General features: G+C 38.3%; 3 protein-coding genes across 3 annotated transcripts in view; 1 reads left to right on the top strand and 2 right to left on the bottom strand.

Moving 5' to 3' along the window:
• Nucleotides 1–874: 874 nt before the first annotated feature.
• LOC106513950 (baculoviral IAP repeat-containing protein 6) lies at nt 875–6,176 on the bottom strand (the record flags this gene model as incomplete). Its single annotated transcript, XM_014003019.1, is given in 2 exon segments — nt 875–1,056; nt 5,733–6,176. Coding segments are annotated over 2 exon segments (411 nt in total), but the record flags the coding sequence as incomplete, so codon positions are not given.
• Nucleotides 6,177–8,628: 2,452 nt separating this feature from the next.
• Nucleotides 8,629–13,355, bottom strand: yipf4 (Yip1 domain family, member 4). The gene is made up of 6 exons (XM_014003010.1): nt 13,110–13,355; nt 12,085–12,238; nt 9,986–10,157; nt 9,310–9,387; nt 9,084–9,197; nt 8,629–8,985 (listed from the first exon to the last, which is right to left on the bottom strand). The coding sequence occupies exons 1-6, from the start codon at nt 13,165–13,167 to the stop codon at nt 8,848–8,850; spliced, it is 714 nt and encodes a 237-aa protein (XP_013858464.1). The 5' UTR covers nt 13,168–13,355; the 3' UTR covers nt 8,629–8,847.
• Nucleotides 13,356–13,855: 500 nt separating this feature from the next.
• Nucleotides 13,856–17,013, top strand: part of exo1 (exonuclease 1) — a 14,085-nt gene continuing 10,927 nt past the window's right edge. Inside the window, exons 1-3 of the mRNA XM_014020062.1 lie at nt 13,856–13,943; nt 16,206–16,390; nt 16,483–16,602. Coding sequence (XP_013875516.1) covers nt 16,230–16,390; nt 16,483–16,602 — 281 coding nt within the window. The 5' untranslated portion in view covers nt 13,856–13,943; nt 16,206–16,229. The remainder of the gene's footprint in view (nt 13,944–16,205; nt 16,391–16,482; nt 16,603–17,013) is intronic.

Raw genomic sequence — 17,013 nt, 5'->3', positions numbered from 1 at the left:
AAGTACTCGTATTTGTACTCAGTCTTGAAAAAACTGGTTGTACTCAGTCTTGAAAAAACTGGTATCGGGACACCCCTAATACAATGCAATTTTTTTTCCCATTTTTTATAATTTATATTGTTACAAGTTGACAAACCTGCTGCCTTAGAGCCACTTGACTTGCAAGGGTGGTTCTTAATTTCTGTCTTTAGTAGGATTACATCCTACTAAAATGAGGCCAAAAACAAACATCTAGGATTTCGTTGTTTTTCCCCACATTTTGTACCAAACCTGTAGTTAATTGTGACTCAAAAAACAGGTCGTTATATGGGAGTGATATGACACCCCTAACATAAACATACAAGTGTGTTTGTGTAATTGTTTCTTTTTGTAAACCCTTTTTTCTAGACTCATTATACTTGTTGCTTTTCACAGTTTCAATGCTCTCACTTTTATTCAACTATCTAGAAAATTGGAATAAAATAAGTCCTGAATTAACACGTTGAAATATTTTTTCGGATTTACAATGACTATTTCAGAAAAAGCATTTGTTGGTTTTTAAGTAAATAGTAAATGGCTTGAACTTAAAAAATAAATGCTCAACTAAAGGCTCAAAATTAATAAACAAAGCCGTTTACCTAAAACGTCAATAACTGGTGTCAGAACTCAAAGTTGTTTTTAGTCAAATCTCGCATCACATTTGACTAAAATTAGACAGAAATTGAAGTAACTTGTATATAAGTAAGGTCAGTGTTATTTTAGAGCTGTGTAAACAAAGTCCTGATTCTGAGACAGAAGAATCAATTGAAAACATTTATCAACACAAACATAACTGATGTCAAGAAAACAAAAAGAAAAAAAGACTTTTTTTTGGTACGTTTGCGTCATCTCTCACCTCTGTGACCGGCAGCTCCAGCTGAACCATGTCCTCCGGCTTGGCCACGGGAGGCTGGAGGGCCGTGTCCAGGAGCAGGATGCCGTTCAGGTCTTTCCTGCATCCCACAGCATAGTCATCCACAAAAAGCACCTTGTCCACTGCGGGGAAGTACTGACACCTGACACGACCGCCGGGTTTAGCTAAGACAGGATGAGAGGACAGAACAGCACACATTGAGGACAGAAGAGAAAAAAAAGACGAGAAGTAACAGATTTCTCAGCGTACACTCACTTTAGTTACATTTGACTTTTTTAGAAAATAGGGCAATTTAGTCAGATAAACCAACAGTTATCTCTGCTGTGCTTATTTATTTGTGACTACAGACACTTAATAAAAAAATTTTTTTACTTTATTACAAAAATAAATTTATGTTCTCTGCTTTTTCTGAAGCACAAACTGAATCATTTTCTCCTGTTGTTTAGCTTTAACCATTAAACACAAGTTATTTTTGTTTTTGGATTATTAGCACAATTGCAAAGACAAACTGACCTGTTAGAACCCAGCTGAAGAAATGGAAAAATAAACAAGTTACCTTCTGAAATGTGTCCTTCTAGTGTTATAAATCGTTCCCAATTATTAAATTGACCATGCTTCAGGAAACTTTATTTAAAGTCTGTACTGTAGTCACAGCAGGTCTGTAGTGAATAAATCAAACTTTGAACATTCTAAACCCGTAAGCAACTTTTAATCAGAATGCATCTCTCCATGTAAATGTCTTTTTTTTTTTCAGACCACTTTCTAAGCAGCCCAGCAGGGAACAGAAACCAAACAAACAATAAATGAGTCATGTGTCTGAGCACACAYCACACGTTACAACCAACTGAAAAACGGGACACGGGCTGAGTTTATTTTGTGCATTTCTACTCGAGGTGTTTCTGCACAACAAAACACYGTCACCCCTGAACAAATTTCTATCGCTGCCAAAAAAAAAACTCAGATCAACAAGGTGTGGACACTAAATCTAAACCAGCACTCCAATCTGAGGCAAAGAAAAACGACTCGAAGCATTTTGTTTAAGCTTGAGTGTGAAAATTGATCTGGTGACTTTCTGTATCACAAAACACAGGAGTATATGTGCTTTGCCAAAATAAAAGCAATGTGTATTTTGTGCTAATCCCCATCTCAGAATAATATATTGTGCCGAAACAATCTTGATTTCCCAGGKTTTTTTTTTTTTTTTTGATAAAAGTGGTGACTTTGTGAGCAAGTCCTAAAATCACAACACTTGTGAAACCATTTGGGACARAGCAAGAATTACAGAAAAGGTGATAGGTCACAAGTCCAGCTAGCAATGTGTTAGTGCCAAAGTCAAGAAATCTTTCAGAGAAAATGTGGTATCCTTTGAGAGCGCTGCTGAAGCTAATAAAATTTTCTTTACACAGAAAATAAAGACATGTACTTTATTATAACTATAGTATATCAACCTGTTAAAATAAATAACACATGCAACCATATTGATAAAGATAAAATAATTTCAGATGACTATAAACTTCTTCAATTTTAGCCAACCCACAAATTATAACCTTGGTTTCTGTTCTAGATAACATCCCCTACCACTAAATGCAATGCCATAAAATTTATTGAGGAAAAAACTCTWTTGTGGAAGCAATCTTAGGCTATTATAAAATGAACTAAATAAGAATGTGAATAACCTCCAACAAATCTTTATTGAGGCTGGCAAATGTTACAGGAGCACAAAGTGCCAAAGTCTGAAAGTGAAACAAAAGACCGATTTACTGTAAGAGTTGGGTGTTTGTGAACACGACTAAAACTGCTCTAAAGTAGCTGAAATCACCACACAAGCAACAACTGAGATTTCAGTTTGTGGGTTTTGTTATTTTGGAGCATGAATATAAACTAAAGATGGAAACTAAATAAAGATGGAAAGTGGATTCAAGCTTGTATCAAGAATCCTTTGGTCTACATCCGAGTTCATAGTCAACCCGTCGACTGCAAGGTGCCCATTGACTGAATTAAAAAAAAAACCTAATCATATAAGCCCTTTACAACTGTGATTCACAGTTAGATGTGTTTGTGATGTGCCTTGTTTGATTTTTGTTCAACATTATGCTGTGCATTAGTCAAACATCTGTATTTTGGTTGCATCTGTCATATTGTTTTAAAAAGAAAATCCATTTGTTTTATCCCCAGCAATCCTAAAAAAAAAAGCCAAAGTTTTCAGACATTTCTTACAGTTCTGTTGTGAATTTTAACCTTTAAGTTAACCCGCTAACTGAGGCATGGGATTTTTTTTTTCTGGGCATTCTACTGTCTGACCTTGGTAGTGAGTTTGCTGGGACATCCACTCCTGGGAAGACTGGCAGCTGTCTTAAATGTTTTCCGCTTGTGAATAATCTTTCTCTATGGAATGATGGATTTAGGGTACTGGTAGTTTTGGAAATAATATTTACCCATCCCAGATTAACAGGCAGCAATGATTGTTTTAAATCATTGAAGCATTGTGTTCACACGCAGCTTCGTGTTTTGTCCGTTTTCTCTCTGCATCGAACTGCAAGGGACTGTAACGTAGTTGGTTGTTCAACACACGCTAGTTTAACAAACCTGCAAAACATTTCCACCCATTTCCACATTTTAGGGCAATTTGTCATCATGGCTGAATTTTGTTCTGCTGAACCAGACATTCTAGGCTATTAAAATAAATGTTGGGGTTTATCCCCATGTTGAGTGCTGTGGCAATAAATTTATAGCTTAGTTCTGTGTAGGCAATGAGCTGTTGGAGACTTCTTTATTAAGCAATGTCCAACAGCTTCATTTCTCAGAGAGCCTTGTTCCTGAAGTCAACAGCAATACAGCACAGGCTTGTGAATAGGCCTGCCACGATTAGTCGATTAATCGACAACTAATCGATTATTAAAATAATCGATGACTAATTTAATAATCGATTAATCGTTTTATGGGTGGGTTTTTTTTTTTTGTTCTTTACTTTGTTTTTCTCTCCAAACTGCTTTGACASCTTCCACTGCCACATCTGCCTTTCTGTCCTTGACACACATGCCCAGTAGTGGTAACTGGGGTAGGCCATGGACGTCACAAGACATTATACAGACAGGCTCTGGTATCATGGCTACCCAGCAACGGAGCTCAAAAGTGTGGGATCATTTTAAGAAAAAGAAAGAGAAACCTGTGCAATATCTGCAGAGCAGAACTTGCCTTCCACAGCAATTATTTTTAGTTAGCATATAGCTAAAATCTAACGATGGTTATATAATAGCAGCTGCATTCTGGCGTGATAAGCTGTATGTTTTATATTCAATTAACGTATGATCCGATTAGTCGACTAATCGAAAAAATAATCGGTGATTAATCGATTATAAAAATAATCGTTTGTGGCAGCCCTACTTGTGAATATTAAGTACAATGATCAGACAAAAAATAGGTTTACAAATCACTTGTTAACATGACAATGCATAACAACACTGAAGTCTGAGGCTGCAGCTGCATCTAAATAAGACAGAACTATGCTGACAAATAGAAACAAAGTCCTTCTCAAACTCATGGAGGGTTCCTTAAAGGCTGTGTTTCTTCTACAACACATCTTTAAATTTCTTTAAGGGTCTGTTATACTGTCTTTGACACTCCACGTCTGAGTTGTCTGTTTGGATGTTTTATGTAAAACTGGTGTGCCTTATTATAATAAGCATGCCAATTTGTAAATAGAAACGTGGCATTGTGGCCACGACCTATACCATTTGTTAGGACTGTCTTCGAAATGCAAGAAACAATTTGATTTTAGTCTCACACAGAAACAAATTCAAAGGACACATCCTACTAACGAAACTTGTCTGAGCTAAATTTAAAAAATGTAAATCATGATTTCATTCATTTATGAACCATCTGAACTCTCAAAAGATGTTTAATATGTAATTTGTGGTATTTAACAATTGCATCAAGACTTCTTTGTTAAATCACAGATAAGGAAGAAAAAACTGCTATAAAAAAGACTGACACGACACGCATCTTAAACATGGTGAAAACACAAACATACTCCAAACCAACTACATAAGCTCCTAATTTTATTTTTGATCCAGGAAACCTTTTTTTACAAATTCAGTAAGATTAGTTTAACATAAAGTGTGAATCCTCAGCAGAGATTCACTGAATCTATGCAAATTGTACAGAATCCGTATTATATACTCCTACTAAGGAGCTGACATGTCGAATAAAATTAGGCTTTCCCAAAACAATGTGTGGAAATAGCCATTTTAACGTAAACAAAAAATAACACGTTCTTCCTGTTAAACTGAGTCGTCTGCACCACTGAGTTCATCAGCATCACCTGAATGCTTTACAGACTGCGCCCGGTGAACTGTGAGCTAGCTTAGCGGCTAACCAAGCAGTTCCCATTTCCAAACTCCCGAAACATTTAGACAGCTGGCAGCTTCAAGGCACTACTTATAGTGCTTCTCCTGGTCTCTCAAATGTGACATTTACACCAAAGGACATGCTGCGAGTAACCAGAATATCACAAACTAAACAGGGAGGTTTGCCGGCTAACTAGCCCTACGCTAGGCTAGCTGTTAGCTTGCACAGAGGTGTCATGTTGTCTCTGGGGTACAAACAGTGACAAACTATTTATTTGTGTAAGACCAGCGCGTTTGGCAGTTGGCTTATAATTGTGCCAATGTGGTGACTGTGCCTTTAAAACACATCACAGAATAAATTAAATGTATTTCCTTAATAACCCAACTAGGCCCTCAGTGAAAGCTAACGAGACCAGTCCAGAGTCTGTTGACAAACTGGAGTTGGGTTATAACTCAGAGTGTTGTCAGGGCTGAGAGAAAGCCCCGGCGCTTACCGTGCAGCGCTGAAGCCTGGAGTGTGGCCCCCGACGTGCCGTCGATCACTTTTATGCTGCCACGGCTGGTGACGGCTAAGATAGCGTTGAGGGCCGGGTGGTAGGAGAGGCTCCGAAGGCCCTCCTCGTCGCAACGCAGGCAACCGTCTCTTACTACAATCCAGTCCGAGGATGCGGACAAGCCGAAGCCCGGCGACGAGCCGGAGCCCGGCGAGGCCGCGGCCGCCATCTTCGCGTATTTTCTCCCCCTTCTCTTCCTTTCAGGGTTTGTGAGGATCCAGTGATAAACGTAAAACGACTAAATCTACAAGACTATATCGGAACTATCAGTCCCCGGCCACTGCTGACTCCTTCAACGCCTTCTTCTCCTCCGCCCGTCACCATCAGCAGTGAGGAACTCCTGGCTGAGCGCTGTGTCAGTTACACCGCCACCACTCTCCACCAAGTCTCGCGATAACAGCGCCAAGTCTCGCGATAACAGYGCCAGTAGTAAAAGACAACAGCTGATGGACAAAATAATGGCAACACTAAAGTCAGTGTTTTTTGCTCATGTCATTTCATTTATGATTTTGCTAACTAGTACTTCATCATCAACGTTGTTCAATTTTTTTGTTATCACTTAAACCCAAGCTGACTGACAGGTGTACATTCACAGTAAAACTGACTTTCAGGAAAAGTTCATCTGCTTTTATTTATACATCTTGACAAATCCCAGGTTCTAATTTAGCTGTGATATATCAGCTACAACCATGTAAACAAAAATAATGACAAGAGGGCAAAAGTGGTGGCACTACAAGTGAAGTGATAGTGTTATCAGGCAGTTGCTGAAGCATTCAACAATCACAGCAGTTGGTCGGTGGATGTCTTGTAGAAACATTAGACAGGATTACCAGAACATGGGGTCACATTGTGGGTTTGCACCAGATTGTGTTGTGTACCGTATTTATTCATGTTTAACACAGTCTTGAGTATAATACAATAAAAAATTAGCTTACAAAGCATAAAAAAATTGAATCATTATTAGCCTCTGTATAATACTACGTATATGGATAATTTTTAGGGTTTAATTTTTAGTATTACATATGAATAAATACAGTAATCACCCGGAAATACAGATGACACAGTGGCCAAGGGTTTTGTGCATCATCTTTGCATCCACACACAACATTGCATTGTAAAACTACGTCTTTTAACAAGACAACAACCATTTGTTATTACTGACAGCTTTATGCTGAGGTCCCCCTGTGGCCAGCCAGGTCCCTTGATCTGTCCCTAATGTTACATGTGGGATTAGTGTGAACTTTGACCCAGTGCCAATTTTATAAATTTCACTTGAACTCCTCCACTTGAGGCGTCACCTCACCCCCAGCCCAGAAATTAGTTGCGAAATAGTCTCGCAGTCATATTATTCTCATCTGCAACTAATCAGCCCACAGCTATGAATCTATGAATAAACTGAACATTATCTTTTTTTGATGCAGTTTCCACAGTTATGCATACTTTGCGCTGATCTGTTGTGAAGCTCTTTACTGGTCGGTCTATGTTCCCACCCTCACCTATAACCATGAACTTTGGGTGGTGCCCAAAAAATAAATACATTACAGATACAGGCAGTTGAAATAGGTTTTCTCCACGGGGTAGCTGGACTCTCCCTGAGAGATARGGGGCTGCTGATCCTCCACACCAAGAGAAGCTAGTTGAGATGTCCTCTGAATGCCTCCCAAGAGGGAAGACTCAATGGACGATCCAAAAAACGCTGGAGAAACATGTCTGTCTGCTGGCCTGGGAATGAATCAAGAGTCCTCTCAGAAGAGCTGCAAGAGTTGGCTGTGGAAAGAAAYATCTGGACCTCCCTGCTCAAGCTGCTGCCCCCACAACCAGACTCATGAACAAGCAGAAGTTGATGAATGAAAGGATAAATTTCCATTTGTGTTCAGAACCAAGGTGATGCCACATCACAGACAAAACCAGCAGTGTCCACTGTACTGCCGCTTTTGATCTCGTTGAAATAATTAGCCTCTTTCACAAAACAGTTCTACGACATGGCTGAAAATGTGAAAATTTGTAAAAATCGGTTTCATACCCAACTTAAGTGCTTTGTGAAAAGGGCTATTGGTGTCATTTCATTTCGACCACCATTTTTCTTTTCAGCGAGTGCATTTTCTACAATCTCAAAAACTTTTATGAAACTAAGACAACAGGTTTGCCCTTAAAGATCATGTATTTACAGATGAAATGCTTTTATACACATTTTGTTGGAATGAAACCAGTTGCTTAAAAAGTGTATAAATTAGTGATCAATGATAAAACATCAGACCTGAGAAAACAAAATGCTACGTTTACTGTGATGATTTAACTGACTTTGCTCCTGCATCAAACAAGTGACAAACAGGACTCGAGAGGTGGGAGGTGGGGAACGAGGCACTGATATTCTAACCCTGAAAACTATGGAACCCCTGAAGTGACAATATTTATTTATTAAAGTTGTGCACACAAGATAATGACGTGCCCATTGTCATCTTGAGGAAGTTATCCCGCGTGCACACTTTCCTGGAAACAAATATTTTAGACATGCACGTGATCAAAATGTGCTCACAATTTAAAAAAATAAAATAAAGACACTTCAGGGGCTCTGCAGGATTAAAAACAAAAATGTGAAAGCTGGTGGATTATTGGACATTTGTTATATGTTACATTGTGTAAGAGTGAGAAATCTTAGCGGTGCTGGCTAATTCAGAACATACTGTACACACAGATATTTGGCACCACTTTGCCAGACGTGTTTAAAAATGAAACTAAAAAGAAATTATGTCCAGGTAAAATAATAATAATAATAAAATAAAAACACAAACAAAATGCAGAAGCGTCCCTGTGGTGGAGACATCTTATAACAAGGTTCAAGCTTTAAAATCATAAGCATTTTATTGACCAAAGACAGGTGGAACAAAACTATTTACAATAATCTGTATTTTCCACATCCCCACTGTCCAACACCAAACAGAGTTTAGAAAAGGAAATAAACAGCTTTGTTAAATTTTATAGTATTATACGACTTTTCCCCTCCATGCACCAGAGTCACTGTCCGTACGTAGGTCCACAGCTCTAGCTCATCCAGTCACACGCCGGTATATAGAGACAGGAAGTAGATGTACAAAAGGAAGATGGGGTATATGAGAAGGGGCTTCTTTGTTTTAAATTCATCTCCGACGAGTAGTGAAGCAGCGCTGTACGCAGCCCAGAAGACTCCAAACAGCTGGAAGATAAAAACAGATGACTCAGCACAAACAGATTTCATAAAAACCATAAGATCAGCAACCAGGACCACAGAAAKAAGAGCGCACTCTGACTCACTTTGACTAGCGTGGAAACCACCTCCAGCCCTCTGATCACTACGAGCAGAGGAGCGATGACGATGAGAGGAAGGAGGGAATAGCCGATCACTCCGAGGACCTGGCCGTAAGAAACCTGCCCAGAAGAATAAAAAAAAACGACTCAGAAACACAGATTCAATGTGGAAGAAACAGACGTTAGAAGGTACTGTGTTTTGTTTGGCTGCAGGCGGGTCTGCAGCACTTACCTCGCCACCAAGAACACGAGCCAGCAGGAAGATGGTTAGAGAGCCAAAGATCCAAATTGTGATGATCCAAGACACAACCTGCAAACACACACGAGGACACTTACTAACAAGGCTGAAGCCAGGAGACATCTAAGGAGTCTGCAGTCTTCTGTACTGAACTCCATATGACATACAGGGTGTTTTTGCAAAACAATAAGCTGCAGATTATTCTATAAAGAAAGGCGTTCATTTCTTTGTTTTTTTCTTTCTACCTAACAAAAAGCAAGAATTTTCGTTCGTTCTTCAAACAAACTATGAGAACGGTCTATAACAGAGATGTCTTCGTCCTGCAGGTTTCAGAGGTTTCTCGGCTCCAACACACCTKATTTGAATGAACAAGCTTCTGCAAAACATGACGAAGTAATTCAATCACTGAATCAGGAGTGTTGGAGCAGGGAAACAAGTAAAACATGCTGARTTTTGGCCCACGAGGACCAGGATGAAGAAAAACGGCACACTTAAATCATTTACGCAACTATACTTTTTGATTAGGTTTCGTTTGTTAGATTCATTAAACATTTCTTGAAAAATTACTTCAAAAAAAGTTCAGTGTCATGTTAGAATAACCTCAGAACGAGGGCAACGTTTTCATAAATTCAGCTAAGCTAACGTTCTCGCCGCGCCGTGCTGAACTCACCCTGAACTGTCCGTAGATGGAGATCATGGAGAAAAGCAGCACCACGGCCAAAGGACCCCAGAAGTCCGGGTTGTCTCGTACTACCTGCCGGTTGTAACCCAGTGATGGCATGGGCATCAGCACGCACCGGATCTTATAATAAATATCCTTCAGGTCGATGTCCAGCTCTTCCCTGCTCGCACACGAGAACAAACACATATTAATGGAGGCTTTGCACCAACACGTGTTAAAGACAAGTCACTTCTGCTATCATTTATGTTTATATACAACAAACAGTACTTTGAATATTGTTCTTAAAAACTTGGCCATGTGGAATAAATTGTGCATTTCAAAAATACTAACAGCAAGTTTCGGTGATGAAGCGAGCCATTTTAACAAGACTGACATGAAATCTGAGTTTTTTTGTTCAAGTTGTTAGCATAAAATTAATGTTATTTTTTAAATTAACTTAAGTCTAATCTGAGATAAAGAGATTAAAATATATTAGGAACACATAAACTCTAAACCAGTGGTTCCCAAACTTTTCAGTTTTCGACCCATAAAATATCTGCAGCAGAGACCTGAGCCTCCAGCTGTTGTTGGCTGATAAACATTGCTTTCACGACAAACAAACAAGAGCATAGAAACATTTTTTATTATGCTATTTTTGTACATTTTAAGTACACAAATCTTTTTATTTTGTAACAACAAATGCAAAAAAAAAAAGCGTTGTCGTTTTTTAGGGTAATTAATTCAAAAATTACTTTCAGGACCCCATTGTGGGTCCCGACCCTATCTTTGGGAACCACTGCTCTAAACTACATGCATTAATTAAAAAAAGAACACCACAAGGTTTTCTAGGCAGTCAGTAACACACTATGACCGGTATGATTTATTAAAATACAAAGTAAAAAAAAAAAAAAAAACAGCAGATCCAACCCAGATTCTTTCACAGATCTGGGGCCTCACGTATCACAGAATGTGCACCTCTTATACTCAAAGTTACCATAATGGAAAATCTGCATGTGCACAGAAAGATTCAGATTTATCGAACTGTGTGCACTCATGTTTCCGCACCCTTTTTCCTTCATACATCCCAAAGGACGTGGAACACTGTCCACATGAGCCACCTCACCAGACACCCCTCTGTTTCAATATGCGAACATGTGATACGTGATAAAAAGGCAGGGGAAAATATGCGTAATTTTAAGCACAATCTCAGAATAGGGATGTCCCGATCCAGATTTTTTGGCTCCCGATACAACCCGATTTTTTTAATAATTAGTCTTTCCGATTCCGATCCGATAGCTTTACTTCTTTATTTCTTTCCAAGTGACAAGGTTGGTAGTATTAAAGCGAGCCCTGCTGTTCCCACCAGGAGAAACATCCAGTTTGCAGATTTTGCAAGGTGCAGTTTCAGCATCATTGTTTTCCATTGAAAAGTGTTCCCACACTATGGACATGGTTGCATACTTGTGTGCATCTTGACTTCTTAACGGCAGTTGTAAAGCATGATGATGCTGAAAACTGTCGCAAAAACTGGATCGGCCCGATCACATGACTAAATCCGATTCTACCTGATTTTCAAAAAATGGCCATATCTGCCACCGATACTGAGTATCTGATCGGGACGTCCCTATTTCAGAGTGCCCTTTCTCTGTGAGGCTGACACTGTTGATTTTTTTTAAAGAAACAGATTAAGACACTGATATTCAGACAAGCATTTAGCAAAATGTGTTACTTAATGTTTTATTGCTCATATTTATTGTATGCCTTTAGGTTCTTATTATACGTTTGTATTCATTTGAGTTTTGTGAAGCACTTTGTGATGATTATCTGTTAAAAGTACTATACAAATAAAAATTACTTACAATTTGACACAAATTTCATTTGACACACCACAGAACAAGCAATATGCGTTACACACCTTAAATGCACGAGGCACCACATTTGTTCTGAGGAGTTTGTGAGGTTCCAAACATTAAAAATAAAAGCATAAACCATTTTCAAATAAATCTATTTCACAGTTACTATCTGCCTAAATATTTTACTTGCTACTTTTTCACAAGACAGCAGCAGTCATCCAGAAAATTTGATGACTTGACAAAACAAATCCTTACAGGAGAGGTTTACTCTCTTCATTCTCCTCCTCCTCCACCTCCAGCAGCCAGCCGTAGCCCCGTTGCCTCAGGAAGGTGGTAGCGTATGGATCTTTGCCGCCGTCAACGCCCATGTTCAGCTTAACGTCAGGCGTGCTGATGGTGCCGCTCAGCTCTGTGGAGAGAAGAACACAGTCAGACAGTGGGCACAAACACACAGCAGGAATATTTCACATCTGTAAATGTTTCTTCTTTGCATAAAGTTAACGTCTCTCTTTCGAGGGTTGTTGGTTATGTCCCACAGGGAAGTGGCACCGGGTCAGACCCAAGACCTGCTGGAGGGATTGAGTATATTCTGTGGCCCGAGAATGGCTTGAGATCTCTCAGGTGGAGCTGTAGAGTACCACCGGGGAGAACGAGGTCTGGGTTTCATACAAACTTTTGTGCGTATAAAAATAAAACGCTCCTTGCATTATTTCTTCTGCGCTCACCTTGGTTGCCACCCAAACAGTGATTAAATCTACTGGACAGCACTGTAAAGTTTGACTTCTTATACATTTTTAACAAACGGAAACAACGATCTTTTAAATATCATGTTTTTAAATGTGGCATCTTTAATCTAAGAAAATAATGTTAAAATATTATACCAATAAAATTGTCTCATTGTTATCACTGGTCAATATGCAGCATTTTTATAGCCACACCCATATTGGGAGTTACTTTAGTGTTGTGAATAATAAAACTATTAAAAAAGCAGGGAAATTCATGATATAAAAAATAAAATTAAAAACTGTCCCAGCTCTTTCCAGTGTTAGCTTTTTGTCTCCTAACCTAATCTAACATGTAGAAACTACACGATAACTTCTGATTTATCAACACTATTAAATCTTTAATGAAAGTGTCCAGAATATATTTACTTGCTGAACCTATTAGATGCTAAAATTCCGATTTACTATAGTTAAAATGACAAAAATATATAATGCCCAGTTCGTTTGTTAGTTTTAGGGCCTACCAGCTGTGTAGCAGCTACGCTAGCATTAGCATACCTTCAGCTTCCGAAGAGGAGACGAATGTGAAATCTCCGTTCGTCGGAGAAAACTGCATGGTTGTTTTTCTTGTTCCTGCTACACCCCTCGAGTCCAAATTACTGACATTTAAATGAGCGGTGGGTAAAGTATGCAAGGACCCGGCAATGAAGCTGTCATTGATCACAGCTCAGCTGTAAAGTTTATCAATCGCATTTTGTTTTCGTTCGGGCTGAAGCTGCGGTGGGAAACAAACCGGAAGTACGGAGGAACCTGGAAAACAGACACGTCTCAAGAGGCGTTCAGGTCCTGTCGTAATGCTCGGACATTACATGCCCCAGATGAAACCCACAAAAATAAAAATAAAATTTAAAGTCAAATATAAAATCTGTCAAACTGAAAGGAATAAATCAAGATGATCAACGTTGGCAAATGTCCTATTTAACTGGCCTTTATTTTGGAGCAACATGTAAAAAAAAACTTATATTGAAATTGAGTTGTTCATTTGGGTACGTTGTTGACGTGAATACAAAGCATGTCAGTCAGGTGCTGCTTTTCAACCAAATATTAAAGCACTTTATATGACCACAATTGCGTTTGTTCCATCCTCTTTTGCAACCATATCAAATTACTATAAATTACAAAAACAAATTAATTATTATTTGTATTTCTTTCAACGAAGCTCCTCCTCTTTACATTTCCAGCCAATGGCAGCAGCGCTTACTGACAGAGTGTCTTGAGGTAAATCCATTCGACCAATAGCAGCAGTTCTCATGAAGTACGTATTTTTACCGCTAAAACCAAAGTAGTTTTTCTGTTGCGTTGTCTGTCTATGTGGAATTTAGCAAAAGAAAGGTAAGTTTGAGTTTTAACATATTTTAGCTCGACTTTATATTACTTTTTTGCGTCTTGTTCTGTTCAAACGTGATACAGTCGTATCGTTTGTTGCCATATTATTCCGTTGTGCGCGAGATGAGGTGCTCTGGTTTCCTACGAATTCAATTTATCAGAGCATTTAAAACATTTCGGGTGGTAACACAACTAATTAGGTCTTAAAAGTAAGGACCAAAGGGTTTTTCCAAAACAATCCATCTTTTTTGAAAAATTCGGCGCAAATCTTTTCGAAGTAATTTTTTTTTAAAATTTACGAAAATATTGACATATTTTGTAAAAGTGTTGACTAGGACAGCCTTAAACTTCACATGTTACACTGGGTTTAAAGTGTATCTTACCCCCCACCCCCCCACCCCGTGAAAAGATAACTCCGCCCCAAGGCTAAATGGATGATAAAAGGATGATAAAATCATTTGCTTGTTATGCTTGTTCTTTGTGTGTTGTCTGGGGGTATTCCAATGGTTCAGTCAAAGATTCACAACCTTTGCATTCACTGACTGAACGATTATATTTGAGGGTCTCCAGATAGTTGTGGAGAAAAATGAAAACATTTTAGAGTTTGAAATGGTTATACATGATTGCCTAATACTGCAGCAGTATTATTAACGCCCGTTTTAAGCCGTTGTCAGAGTGCAGAGTTTAATCACTGCAATTCACAATTGCCATCATTTTTGGGCATTTATCTTTTTTTGCTAATTGCTGTAGAAATAGCTTCATTTAGTGACAGTGCCTGCAAGAGTACAACAGTCACCAACAGTGCATGTCTTTCACAGTATCAGTATAAACCTGTAAAAAAGTTATATAAGTAAAAAGATTTTAGGGAAGTCACGAAACAGGAAGCAGTGTCGTTTTACAGAAATAGCTTATTTAAATTAAGGATGGTACAGAAAACAATGTTAAAAACTGCAAATGTTATATGCCTTCTATTGAGATGGTAATTTGCAGACCTTGTTTATGATATATAAAACTGCATGCCTAAAATAAACAATAAAACTAGACATTTCACATACAGATTTACTGCAAATAAAGCAGGAGAAAAGCAAGAATTTAACARGTTGGAGGTGGGGGGTAATTTCACTCATTACATAATAAACAAGACCACCCAGACATTTAAAGTTTGTTTTACAAAGAAATCATGGATCAGCTGCACACTTCAAAGGTTATACTTCTTCTGTTTATTTACAGTGGCTCAGCTTCATTGGCTTTGGATATAAAACCTTCACAACTTGTTTGTCCAACTAAATTTTATTTCACTTTGAGTTTCTTGGCATCAAACAGCCACATACATTTGGCATTAAACATCTTTACAACTGTCAGGTAAGTCTCTATTATACAAGCWAAAATTAGAGGTCCTAAGATGAAACCTTGTGGAACACCTACGTTTTGAAAGGTTGTTTTAATCCTATTACCTCTGACACATTGTTTTGTTTTTATAGACAGAACTCGACTACAACAGCAACTTATGAATAACTTTGTCAAATGCTGTTTTCAGTTAAATAATACTACTCTGATTACATTACCCTAATCTAAAGATCATTTCACATTTTATGAGGTTAGATGTACAGTTCTGTTAAATATCTTGAGCAAAACCCACACTTGTTCTGCCACTGACTTTTCTATAGCTTTAGAGATGGTTGGTAAAATGGTGGTGGACTTTATAAGTCTGTTTATAAGATGCCAAGAATTTCTCAAAGTTCAAAAGATGAATATACAATAAAAACTGAGTTATTGGTTTTATCAGAGTAGATTGCATTTTTTTATTGAGTTCATAAAGCAACACAAAAACATAGAATTTTAATGTCGTCCTTGTTAAAAGTCCTGTCACACTATAAAGTTTTAGACAACTTATTCCAATTTGTAAAAATTTTATCCAACACTAATGATGTCTACGATAAAGATGGAATAAATATATATATATATATATATAATATATATATATACTGGAAGCCTCTTTTGGACATATACATACTGTAATGCTACAATTAAATAGAATATATAGCCTTATTGGTAATTTATTCATGACAAAAATGTTTAAATGTATGTTACTGTTATAGGGTTTTGCCATCATTAGCCTTTGTGTGCTCGTACAATTTCCAGTTCTGCAGTTAAGTTTTAGGTGTTTACACAGGATCTGATTGTGACTGCATCTTCTTCAACACACTTTGAAGAGGTTCTTTGATTCAGCTGATGTTGGTTGTTTGTCTCTCTCATGTCTGTGATCAGTGTGTGTAATCTGTGCAGCTGAAAATGGGAATCTCTGGATTGCTGCAGTTCATCAAAGATGCAGCGGAGCCCGTCCATGTGAAAAAATATAAAGGCCAAACGGTGGCTGTCGACACGTACTGCTGGCTGCATAAAGGAGCTTTCTCTTGTGCCGAGAAGCTCGCTAAGGGGGAACCAACTGACCAGTAAGAAGTTGTCTTGCTAAACAAAAATTAGCTCCTGAAAGTAGTCATCAGTAATTAGTAACGTGACCAATAACGACTTAATGTGTTCGCAGATATGTGTGGTACTGCATGAAGTTTGTGGACATGCTGCTGAATTTCGGTGTCAAAGTCATTCTTGTGTTCGATGGGCGCAACCTGCCTTCCAAAAAAGAGGTGGAAAAAGCTCGCAGAGAGTGAGTAAAAAGACAACACAGGTTCAGTCTTTATTGAGGACGAATAGAAGAACATTCAACCGACGTGTTTCAGAGCCAAAGTCCTCAGAGTAAACCACACCGCACAACACTTGATGTTGAGATGGATGTTGTTATCGAAAGAAAGTGTCTTCGTTGTATTCCAAGATGTTAAAAGTCATACGTTCCCTGCAGTTAAATGCCTTTAWGTGAGGTTCGAGATAATTTTATTTACTTATTTGCTGATAATCTCAGAGCTGCACTCCCCTCTTCCCCCCGCTTGTTGCTGCAGGCTGTCAGCTGGTTGTTGTCATCCCTTTAAACTGTCTCATTTAAAATGAAGAAATTCATTTTTTTCTGACAGCAAAACTGTGGTACATAGTTGGGCATAGTTTATGTACCACTCAGCAGTAC

The sequence above is a fragment of the Austrofundulus limnaeus genome, unplaced genomic scaffold, assembly GCF_001266775.1.
Source record: "Austrofundulus limnaeus strain Quisiro unplaced genomic scaffold, Austrofundulus_limnaeus-1.0 Scaffold0, whole genome shotgun sequence".
Classification (NCBI taxonomy): Eukaryota; Metazoa; Chordata; class Actinopteri; order Cyprinodontiformes; family Rivulidae; genus Austrofundulus; species Austrofundulus limnaeus.
Note: the sequence above shows the minus strand (reverse complement) of the source record. Positions and strands in the feature narration are given on the sequence as shown.

Coding starts and splice junctions, on each gene's coding strand:
- yipf4 (XM_014003010.1), bottom strand. CDS start 13,167: ATGCAGTTTTCTCCGACGAACGGAGATTTCACATTCGTCTCCTCTTCG. Junction 12,239..13,109: donor CTCCTCTTCGGAAGCTGAAG/GTATGCTAATGC, acceptor TTCTCTCCACAG/AGCTGAGCGGCACCATCAGC. Junction 8,986..9,083: donor TGGTTTCCACGCTAGTCAAA/GTGAGTCAGAGT, acceptor TTTATCTTCCAG/CTGTTTGGAGTCTTCTGGGC.